General features: G+C 37.6%; 1 protein-coding gene across 2 annotated transcripts in view; it reads right to left on the reverse strand.

Annotated features, from left to right (window-relative positions):
* Positions 1-1,564: 1,564 nt before the first annotated feature.
* camkvl (CaM kinase-like vesicle-associated, like) overlaps positions 1,565-11,887 on the reverse strand; it is a 50,916-nt gene continuing 40,593 nt past the window's right edge. For both annotated transcript variants that reach the window (XM_016283114.1, XM_016283113.1), the window contains 10 exons: positions 10,580-10,686; positions 10,236-10,367; positions 9,822-9,896; positions 8,521-8,659; positions 7,463-7,583; positions 7,303-7,378; positions 5,519-5,655; positions 5,321-5,399; positions 5,132-5,219; positions 1,565-3,973 (listed from right to left, as the gene is read on the reverse strand). In XM_016283114.1, coding sequence (XP_016138600.1) covers positions 2,642-3,973; positions 5,132-5,219; positions 5,321-5,399; positions 5,519-5,655; positions 7,303-7,378; positions 7,463-7,583; positions 8,521-8,659; positions 9,822-9,896; positions 10,236-10,367; positions 10,580-10,674 — 2,274 coding nt within the window. In that variant the 5' untranslated portion in view covers positions 10,675-10,686 and the 3' untranslated portion in view covers positions 1,565-2,641. The remainder of the gene's footprint in view (positions 3,974-5,131; positions 5,220-5,320; positions 5,400-5,518; positions 5,656-7,302; positions 7,379-7,462; positions 7,584-8,520; positions 8,660-9,821; positions 9,897-10,235; positions 10,368-10,579; positions 10,687-11,887) is intronic.

The raw sequence follows: 11,887 nt of genomic DNA on the forward strand, positions 1-11,887 counted from the left end.
TATATATATATTAGGGCTTGTAAGCGATTCAAATTTTTAATCTAATTAATTACATGATGTGGCGATTAATTAATCTAATTAATCGCCCATCAAATGTAGCTGAGAGATTACTCCCAAAATATGATTTAAAGTATTTTTTGTGTAAAGCATCAAATAGACATTACAAAAAATTGCTTCAGCAAGAAATATTTTGTTTGAACAAATTTATTACATATACTCTTTTGGACCATGAGGGTGAGTAAATGATGACACAATTGTCATTTTTGGGTGGGGGAACTATACCTTTAATAATTAATTTTATTAATATTACTATGTAAATATGAAATTATTTCTTTAATGAAATGATACTCTAAATAATAAACTAAAACTGCCAGTAGGTGGTGGTAAATGTCTTTAAGTCATCGAGTCATTCATTCATTCATTTGATTCGTTCAAATGGCTGATTCATTCAGGAGTGAAGTAAATGGTTCTTTATGAATGGTCCATTAAATCATTAGGCTTGTATGACTTGAAGCGGATCATCACCATCAGATCGATCGGTGTGTGACATCAAAGTACCGCAAGAGCTATTAGAGAACAGATGGCTCCTTATGCTTTTGAATCGCTCTCACTTTGTCATACACCGATCGATCTGTGCAGCGCCGCTTCAAAGCCAACGCGCCTATGGCCATGGCCAATGGTTCAACGCGCCAAATGGTTCACCCAATTCGTTCAAATCGTTACCCACATAGGTTTGGGGCGGGGCAAGTGCGTTAAATGCGTTAATAATTTTAGCGAGTTATTTTTCACCGTAATTAATCAATCTAATTAACGTGTTAAATTACCAGCCATATATATATATATATAATTTAAGATGCTGTAGCGTGTCACCACATGGCATGTCAACGCGATTCTGAAGTATAACTGCCCCTTTTGTCATTTTCAAAGCTTACACAGGGTTTTCTGGACAATAGATTGTGCAAGCAAAACGCAGGGATAGTAAACACTAAGGTAAATGATATAATAATTGGGAAATCTGTTAAACAATGATTGAAGTAATGGGATAGGAGCACTAAGGAACTCCATAAGTAAAAGACATTGTGTTGTATTAAAAAGTAGTTAAATGCATCTGTAGCAGACAGTAATGCATTAAAGAGGCATGTGTTAAATGTTGTGTTCACTAGAAGAAAAGATGAGCAGCACCCCAGTATAGTTGGGTACATATCTGTAATTGACAGAAAAAATGACAAAGTGCTAAGAAGAGAGTGAACTAGAGACTGCTTAGTAGTCTGATGGACTGAAGATTTAAAAAAAATCTTGTGAAAACAAAACACTTCTAATTTGTTATATCCCCATATGGAATATCCATGCTGAACTGGAAACATCCGTAATAGCAAACTTGATAAGATGGCAAGTGTCTGTGTTAGCCTTTTTCACAATGTATTTTAAGCAACTTTAGCATACTTGATGCAAGGTCATTTTGAGCTGTAATATTTATTATAAGGTTAGTTATGTAACAACTGTCATTTTATACAGATCATGCCAAAAGAAAAGGCTATAAAACAAGATGGTTTGATATGAATTTTATTGAAATAGTAATGTAGAGAGTGCAAAAAAATAACTTGGAAGAATATTCACATCACCAAAATCTATATAATAATAATTGGGGAGGTGGAAGCCACAGTTACAATTCACAGACATTTGCGAGGACTTTACATATAGACATTAGAGCTTACTTTAGGATATATTAGCAAAAGTACTATACAATGTAAAGATATATTAGTTTACATCATAAATTGAGAAAATAGAGTAAGAGAATGAGAATCAAACATACACGTAGATGGAAACATACAACAGCGAATAAAAAAGGCCAGGAAAGAGAATATAGTTGTAAAGTACTGTAGTCTCAAAGTTATGATCAATTCTCGCCCTCTGAGCATTAATATTCTCAATCAATGAAAGACTGACATGTTTGGCAGAGACTTGTTGTATAATGCGAGAATATACAAAAAGAGAGATAAATGAAATAGTTTTATTGGAAGTATTGAAGAAGGTAAATGATTGATGAGAGTTCACAGATACACTGCTTCAACTTCACTATCTCAGAGCAAAAATCCAAGATGGATGAAGTGACAAAAATAATAACACCTTTCAAAGTCCACAGTACCTGGTGAAGAGCAAATGCACAGCGGTTCTCCAAAACAGAGCAGGATGCCATCTTGTTTTAAGGGAACAAGTTTATTTAAAGGTGAATTTTTCAAGTTATATAAATTCTTGTATCCAAACCCTCCACAGACTCTACATTATAATTACTGTATGAAATTGTTATTTAGGAAACATAAGTGTTTGCTATGATCTTGTAGTGTAGAGCAGAACCATTTGCAACCATTTATAGTGGGATAACCTTAACAGTTTTCTCTAATAATACAAAATAATGTTCCCTATTTTCAGTTTACTCAGTTACTTTCCTCTTTACACATAAAAAAAGCTTCTTATCCATCACATACAATCAATAACAAGGCTCTTTGCGTTGGAGCCCAAAGATCATTGTTCAGTCCCAAAACGTATGCTGTACTCATGGATCCATAATCCATATCCCAAATATATTTTGTTACATGGAGCACATACTTTATTCTTGAGCGTTCACACTCTCTTAGCATATTTACAACCCTTTTCCTGATACACTTCCCCTTGGTGATTGGCCAGACTGCTTTGTAGACTTCTGGCCGTCACTGTTACCGTCATCGGCAGTTGGATGGCTGTGACCCTGGATGTGACTGGGTGGGGAAGGAGGTGGGTACGAGGGAGGCGGGATGGTCAGGTGTGGTAAAGAAGGCATTGCTGGGCGAGGTGTGGTGGGAAGAGGCGGTGGAGTCGAATGATGGTACGAGCGAGGTCGGGGTGACGGGGAAGAGCTGGCACTCTTTGCCCTCGGAAGGGTCTCGGGATGGTCGCTGATCTGCTCCAGCAACGAAGGCATGTCCCCCTCGATCTTCTCTAACACGGCAGCCATTTGTTTCTCAATTTGTTCGATTACACAATCCATTTGCCAATCCGCACTGGCTCCACTTCCGGGATCTAAACCAGCATACTGTCCAACAGAGTAGGTTGGACAGTACGGGCTACCATACCCTGATGCACCATGGACCATCTCTTGCAGCTCCTGCTCAAATACCGTTTTATCATGGCCGAGACTTAAAGATCCCAATCCTGCATATGTACACTGGATGTTTTTCACAGACTGGCTACCCTTGTCCGCTTGTCCTTTCTTGAACTCTCTGCTCTTAGGATTGACCTCGCAAGTCGCCCCTACTTCCACTGGCCTCTCTGCAACTGCTTCTGGGAGCTGTGTTTGACACCAGCTATTTTTGGCCATATCATGGACTGTGCCTTTTTTGTCTTCTGATTTAAGAGGTGGTTCCTTTCCCACTGACAAGGTACTGGTTTTGGCATCAGAACATGAGCCATGATCCATCGAGAGATTGGCGGCCATTTTGCGTCGATTTGGAGTATCAGGGAAAGGTGATTTCTTCTCGACATTGCCAACAGTTGTGGCCTCTGGCTCCTTGGGGACATTGTTCTCTCGGTTGTCTGAAGTCTTGATAGGCTGGCTGGGTGCTGCTTTCTGGCTCGCTCTTGTTGATAATTTGTCCTCCCTTTTAGAAGTGCCTTCGGTAGACTCTTTCTTGTTCGGCTCATCTGCTTGTACTTTTAAAGAGCTGTTTGATCTGGCAAGGGTCTCTGCTTCTTTCTCTTCTGCTTTTAGGTGTCTTGCTTTCTCCCCTTCTTGATTCTCCGCTGGTCTGACCCTGCTTTCGGCGGACACCTCATGGGACATGCTCACAGTAGAAATGCCACCTGAGTCTGTTTGTATCCCTTTACCATCTAATTCATCCGCTCTGACCCCTTCGCCCTGGCCTTCAACTACCCCATCAGAAGATCCCATTTCAGAGGCTCGGAGACGCTGCATGAATGTGGTGACACGAATCGCTTTCTGAAAGTGAAATGAAGAAATACCAAACCCTTAGTACCTAGTCAATTATAAAGTAACATGAGGTCTTCTTTGCTATGGAGGTGAAATGCATCATTAACAGCATGGCAGTCTGTGGTAGAAGTTTTCCATCTCTATCGCTTTCATGAGACAAACACATTGGAGATGGGCATTTTAGTAATTTCGTCTCTTTTTTTCAGTGTATCAAAACAACCGTTTTTTATCAGTTAAATTAGTTCAACAGCTACAAATTACAGCTGAAAATTACTCCGGAACCCAACAATGAAATTAAAATAAGAGCCGTTTTTGGCTCATTTGTGTTTGTTACTGGCTGCTGACCTGAATGAAATGTTTTTGATATGTATGTGTCATCAACAAAAGCATGATGTGAATCAATGAATCAGGACCACGGTAAGTCATCTGAGGACAAATCACTTTGCCTTCTCTCTCTCTCTCTCTCTCTCTCTTCATAAGGACCACTTTGGTCCTTTCTGGCACACACACAAACACAGGGACAACCTTTCATACACATACATGTGACATTACAATGAATATTCAATCTGGAGATTTGTCTGAGTGAATGAAGGACTAACTGGAATTTAAACTGGAATATTGAGGACACTGTGAGTAAAAGCCAGACGGCATATGACTGAATGCACATGGGACCAGCTGGGCAGTGATAAATTTGTTAGTTACTGGTGTGCAGATACAGGGAGGCTTAAGTACAGTGAGAGTCTTTCCAACAATCAGACTTGAACTACATATTTCCTGAATGATCTCTGCTTGAAGAATCAGGCCAGGCCATGAGACACAGTAGCCATGTATTATTGTACACTAGGTTTGATGCTAAAGGAAATATGATTGCCCAAGTCAAAGATTGTTATACAGAGAAAAGAATCTCTGCCTCTAGGCTGCCCCGCTAATATCAACAGTACCTTCAACTCCTGGGTATAACATGCAAGGAAAAAGCAAACATTAATATAATAACCATCAGAACCTTTATTAAACAACAGCTTTATTTGGTATTACCATCTTTACAGTTACTGTCCTTATCCATTATCCTATTATTTATTGTGCCGTTTTCTAGAAGAGTGATTAATACAATCATTAGAGGCACATGGCAAGTTGTACATGACTTTTGTGTGTGTAGATTCCTCTTACCCTCCACTTGGCCTTTGCAAAGTTTTTCTCAAATTGAGCACAGACTCCTTCCTTCAGATTCTTTTCCGAAGCCCCATTTCCAGCAATCCTGGCCAAAAAAAAAGAGAAAAAAGAAAACATTAAGTTGACATGTTGTCTCTGAAAAAAGCAACTGTGTGTTTGAGTTTGTTTATTTGTATATAGCTTTACCATTCATGCGAAAGTGCATCTTGTGCAGTAATTCTCAGCATTGGGTCAATGTCCATAAATCTGCAGACGAGCTCTTTTGCTGCATGACATTAAAGAGAAGAAGACTGAAGATTTAAAGCATCAAAAACAAAAAAAGGACATTTTAATTATTACTAGTTTTGATGAGATCAGGAACTTATCAGATCCTGATATTAGTACCAGCAGGGGAAATTTCATCCCAGTATGGTGAATCAAATTCAAATTCTCCAGCAACAATGCGGCAGAAGATTATCCGGTTGTGCATATCAGTGTTCTCCTCCTCAGTTTCATCATAGAACGGAGGGTTTCCAGACAACCTACAAATGAGATTTGTATGATTTGTATTATGTACGGTGGCCGAGAGAGATCAACAGGCTGCAAATAATAAAAAAAACAGATGCAAATAGAAAAAACACCAACAAATTAAGAAAACAGCGTTTTTGCACAAAGGCACCTCATGAAATTGATTTCGGACAGCCTTCTGAGGCAGCGTCACGGTTTAATGATCTACAACAAAATAGAACAAGTTTTGGTGATAACTAAACGAATATTTAATTACTATAATACTGATTTCTCGCTAGAAATAACATCAAAAGTGCAAAAAGTTAGTCAGAAATATACAATTACACACAAACTGACCACCAAATGCAACTTTCAGATGCCATCTTTAATTTTTAGCTCAACCGTCACAGAATGAAACGCACAGGATTGTGGGATATCAAAGGCAGCGAAGGATACATCTATGCTGCCTTCAAAATTCGATCAGAAGAAGGTACCTCCGGAGACAGGAAGTAAAGCAGAATCTGGATCCGGATGTGCCTTGATGCCTTCCTGCCTTGGAATGCTGTCTCCGAAGGCAGCATTTTAGAGCTTTCGGACGCAGTAAATACATGTGCTGCAAATACTCACAACACAACCAAATATAGAAACACTCTGCAAATACGCACAGACCACAACAGAATGTTTAAGGGAACCGCAACAAGTGACGAACCTGACTGGGACATGTTTATCAGTGTCTGCTCAGAAAGGTGAGATTTTTGTTTATTTTAAAATCCTGATCATATGAGTCCTTAGCTTTTTGCATATGATTAGCCTAAATAAGCTGACAAAATACACAATTACTGTCTGTGAAACCTTATGTAAACTGGCTGGCTAATTTGTACAACTTCCCCATGATAATTTACAATGGTTTTATTATTAAAAAAACAAACAAACATGGTTACTATAGTGAAACCCATGGTATTTGTACAGCTGTGGTTATACAAATGGTAATCAATATGCAAAATAAATAAATAAATAAAAAGCAAAAAATATAAAAAACATGGTTACTACACTTTTACTATAATAAAACCATGATTCATTTTTCGTAAGGGTTGTTGGGGTCCCCTTGAAACATTTCCATTGGAGTCTGTGCTACTTGCAACACTTTTTGTATTTGGTCTAATTGTGCGTATTTGCGCATTTCTGTATTTGGTTGTGTTGTGAGTATTTGCAGCACATGTGTTGTCAAACTGATGAAGATGTTCTCTTAATTTGCTAGTGCTTTTTCTATTTGCATATGTTTTTTTAAGTTGCAGGGCGTTGAGCTCTCTTGGCCACCGTAATTATGATCTGTTATGTTGAATCCATTAGTATGTATGTAGGAATATATGCTGTAGATTTACATCAAGGTTTTTCAAACTTTTTGGTGCCATAGATACTGTCTATAACTATAGACAGACAGTTTTTTTAGCAGTTAAAAAAATTGTGATGTCAAAATAAATGGTAAATGTGTTGCTGTTTTGGAACAATGTGCATTTTTGAAACACTAAACAAAAATATTAAAAATGAATCTCATGATTTCTGACCAGTCTTCAGAAAGCAGAAAGCCACAAACTCCTGTTTTAAAGAACCAAACATATAAAGAAAAAGAATCGCTGACAAACCAATTGAGTCTCAACAGAGTGTATCCAACTCCAACTTACAGTATGTACATAATGACCCCCACTGCCCAACAATCGACTGGTCTTCCATAGCGATGACGAGCCACCACTTCAGGAGCTAACAGGAAATATGAGAAACAGTTGTGTAGGTTAGTGCTTCACATACGAGTATAGGTAAATCAAGAGATCATGTGATAAATACCCAGGTACTCGGGTGTCCCGCAGGGCTCAGTGATTGAGCCGTTCTCAAACCTGGACAGGTAGAAATCCCGCAATACGACCTTGTTGTGGTTGCTCTCTCTATAGTACATCAAGTTCTCCAGCTGAAATGACAGAAAAAGGCACAGGATAAAAAACAATCAATACTTTATAGGAGGAAAGACATGGCATTAGGCCAAAGTATGACTGATTAAGAGTTCGCTGTGTCCCAAATAATGTTGATATTCATCTTTCAGCTGGCCAACAGAGACCAGACAGGACACACCCTTCACCTGCTCAATGTGAAGAATGAGTTTTGTCTTTAAAATATAAATCTGAAAACACACAGCTGACCAACTACATATAATATATGAATCTCAGTCTGTGATATTTCAAGCACAAGCCTTAAAAAGAAATGCATCAAAGCTATATCTAAAAAGAAACACCCAGGAGGCAATACAGAATAATGCATTACTGACAAGAATGAGCTTTGAGCAAAAGAGATGCACATATACATGTAACAGAGAATGTCTGATGCTAATATTGTGCACAGCGTGTTGCTGCCGTGCACTAGAGGGCACTACAAACACATGTTGTCTCATGACAAACAGCATCACCACCTTAATTGCTTTAGAACCACAGGAGGTGGAAAAACTGTTTATTACTTTCATTAAACATTGAACATTAATGACACCCAAAGGGAGCATCTGCAATATTACAGACGTACAGTGCTATGAGTCAAAGAGGACTAGGCATTTGACTAATATAACTAATTATCATTTAGTACTCAGCAGACAAAAACATCCCCAGCACATACATACGCAATAACATGTGTTAACACCGAGTTACAGCCTTATAATCATACATTCAGACTCTTTATTAAAGTACAAAAAAGGAAGCAAAAGTACAAGGTATCATTACAAAAGTCATACATCAGCCCAGTTGCATTCCACTTAATGCATATGTTGTTACACTCCGTTATTGAATTATACACAATGCATTTGGACTGCACATATGTACTTTTCATTGATGAATAATATCATATTATGATTGCAAACCCACCTTTAAGTTCCTGTGGACTATGTTGAGGGAGTGAATGTATGCCACTGCTTCTAAGACCTGACGGATCACATTGGCGGCATCTCTCTCTGTGTAGTTCCCCTGGTCTAAGATCCAATCAAACACATCTCCACCTGTGGCTCTGTGAAAAAAATTAATAAGAGAAAAGAAGGGAGATCCGGATGTATTGTAAAGTTAATTCTTATTTAATCAACAGTAAGGTTGTTGGGGCCACAGAAAACTGGAGCCTTGAGCTGAGCGGTGGCCTGGTCAATATAATAAATGATCAGGGGTGGCACTGGCAATATATTAAATAATCAATTAAAATCAAAATCCGTTCTTGTGGTTAATCACCAAACATAAATCAGTTAGTAAATGATAGCATATTAGAAGGATTTTGGTTAACCATTACATAAAAAACCTGGCCAAATTTGCCAAATCTAGCTGCATTCATAAAGAAGGTGTGCAGTTTTTAAATGTCATATTGTTTATTGTTTATAATATAAATATACTAAATATAATTTATTTATTTACTTCTAAGTCATAAATTGAATTCTGGATCAGAAAATGTTTGCTAATACATAAAGTGGTGCACAAATTTGAAACAGTAAAATCTTCTCAAACTCTTATAATTTCAAACAAAATATCTCACACTCAAACTGTTATGATCACAAAATATTTCACACTCAAACTGTTATGATTTCAACAAAATATTATGTTTACTTTGGGGGTATTTTTTTTGAAATAATGACAGTTTGAGAAGATATTCAAAGATTTTACAATCTAACATTTGTTCATAACTTTAGTTACTAGCAAAATGTTCTGATCCAGGCTCACATTTATGACTTAGATTTAGATTTAAATGTAATTTACAAATTCTATCTAGATCAAATTATCTAATGTAGTGCAACTCTGACAAACCTTGACAAGCCACCAAAATGACATGTGAACACTCCAAATATTTCATTTGCAGAATACTAGATTTGCAACCAGCATCATGCAAGCTAAATATAATAGGCTCTTTAAGATTTAAATGGAAATGATAAATTACTAAATATCTAGAAACTATATTTTCTATCATAGTAACTCATTACTGCAATCTTAATAGCTGTAATAGCATGTCAGTGTCATTCATGCAAAAGCAGATGACAGGGTTTTAATAGATCTTAGTTCTGGCTAGATGTGGATATGAAGAAGTGCATTTTCTAGAGTGATGTTCTGATGTAAAGAGACTTGTCCTTGGCCTACTGAATGACACTGGGAAGGGAACATGACTGATCACGGCAAACGGATGTCAGACTCACAGCTCTTGTATGATGAAGAATTCTTTCCTGGTCTCGAATGCATCAATCAGCTGCAGGATGTTTGGGTGTTTGACCCTGGAATGAACACATCACGGCAAAAAGCTGAATAGTTTCTTTATCTCACTTTAAATAGAGAAAAGTGTTTCAAAAAGAGTGAGAAAGGACAGAAATAATCACACCAAGGGTGATACATACAGCATCTCTTACCCTCTCCATCCTTAAAGGAGTAGCTCACCCTGCTACATTTTCAATTTTGTGCTCCAGAGTTTAAAGAAAATTTGAGGTTTGAAATGACACGAGGGCAGAATTTTGAGTTCTGGGTGAACTATCCCTTTAAATTTTCTCTTTGTCCTCTCAGATCAGCACTCTCACAAAACCCTACATCATCTGTTGATATTTTGAGTCACCACGTACATTTTCAAGATCATGATCTCGTTCTTGGCTGCCTTCCGCACTTTCCTGCCATCCTTCTTGAGGAATTTCTTGCACACATAGACCTTGTCCGTCTGTCGTTCCTTAACCAGGCACAGCTCACAAAATTCTTTTCTGCAAAGAGAAATTATTCTGAATGCTGCATTTTATGCTGCAATAAATACCCCTTATGGTTGTAAATCGGTTGTTTTAAGAAGCACACTGCTGTGACAAACACCTATGTATTGGAAGAAATGCATCCTGAATCAAAGTTTAATGAGATCACGTGTCTATAATTGATGGATTTACTTTCTTAAGGCTTTAATGGCAGATCTATGCACACTCACGCCTTGAGGACCTGTCCAATCTCGTATTTGTCAGTGATGTCTGACAGGCTGTTGTATGACCGCCCATCTCGCAGAGCAAGGCACCCAAATGGCATGACAGCATCCACCTGTCCAGAGGAGAACAAGCATACACATACACACACAGCAATCAATCTCAATAAAACTCTAGAGGAGCATGTGTCTTCACAAACTAGCCTCACTAAGACAGGTCCCACACAGAAATGGCGAAATCCTATTTAATGCTGTTTCAACATGACTGAAAAGAGATTTGTTTTGTTTGGTTAAAAAAACAAATTAAATATTTTTGGAACATTAACTGGAAATAGTGGACATTATTCATCCAACATGTGCAGAACAATTTCTGTGTAAAACATTCTTGTGAAACAATCCATTCCATTACACAGAAATTCATTCTGCCTATGAATAAGGCCCACTGATTATAGGACACTTACTGGAACAAGGGTACAAGGTTTTTCAACAAAGAATTATTAAAATGAGATGTGTTTAGCCCTCAGAAACGTTTTTAAGGAAATCTGACAAAATAATATATTACATTTATTTTCCATTCATTTTGGGTTAACAGTTTTTTTTTCCTGTTTGGGGCATGTCTGAACATAGCATAAAATGCTGATCTGTGTGATTTCATTATATTCTAGCAATAAAATTAAATAAATAAGTGAAAATTGATAATGTATCAGGGTTGTAAGTCACAGGTTTGCAGATTTTGCTTATTAAGCTGTCTCTCACTAGTGGCTAGCTAGTTTGGGACCAAATGTTAGTTTTGTTAGTTAATAATAAACTTATATTTCCCATATTTGCATAATAATAAACAGCATGCTTTTGTCTCTATTAAAAATGCAACATCACATAAAATTGTCAAATACACACACACACACACACACACGCATACATGCATATACAGTGGGTACGGAAAGTATTCAGACCCCCTTACATTTTTCACTCTTTGTTATATTGCAGCCATTTGCTAAAATCATTTAAGTTAATTTTTTTCCCTCATTAATGTACACACAGCACCCCATATTGACAGAAAAACACAGAATTGTTGACATTTTTGCAGATTTATTAAAAAAGAAAAACTGAAATATCACATGGTCCTAAGTATTCAGACCCTTTGCTCAGTATTTAGTAGAAGCACCCTTTTGATCTAATACAGCCATGAGTCTTTTTGGGAAAGACCCAACAAGTTTTTCACACCTGGATTTGGGAATCCTCTGCCATTCCTCCTTGCAGAGCCTCTCCAGTTCTGGCAGGTTGGATGGTAAACGTTGGTGGACAGCAATTTTTAGG

Source organism: Sinocyclocheilus grahami, unplaced genomic scaffold, assembly GCF_001515645.1.
Source record: "Sinocyclocheilus grahami isolate Dianchi unplaced genomic scaffold, SAMN03320097.WGS_v1.1 scaffold170.1, whole genome shotgun sequence".
Classification (NCBI taxonomy): domain Eukaryota; kingdom Metazoa; phylum Chordata; class Actinopteri; order Cypriniformes; family Cyprinidae; genus Sinocyclocheilus; species Sinocyclocheilus grahami.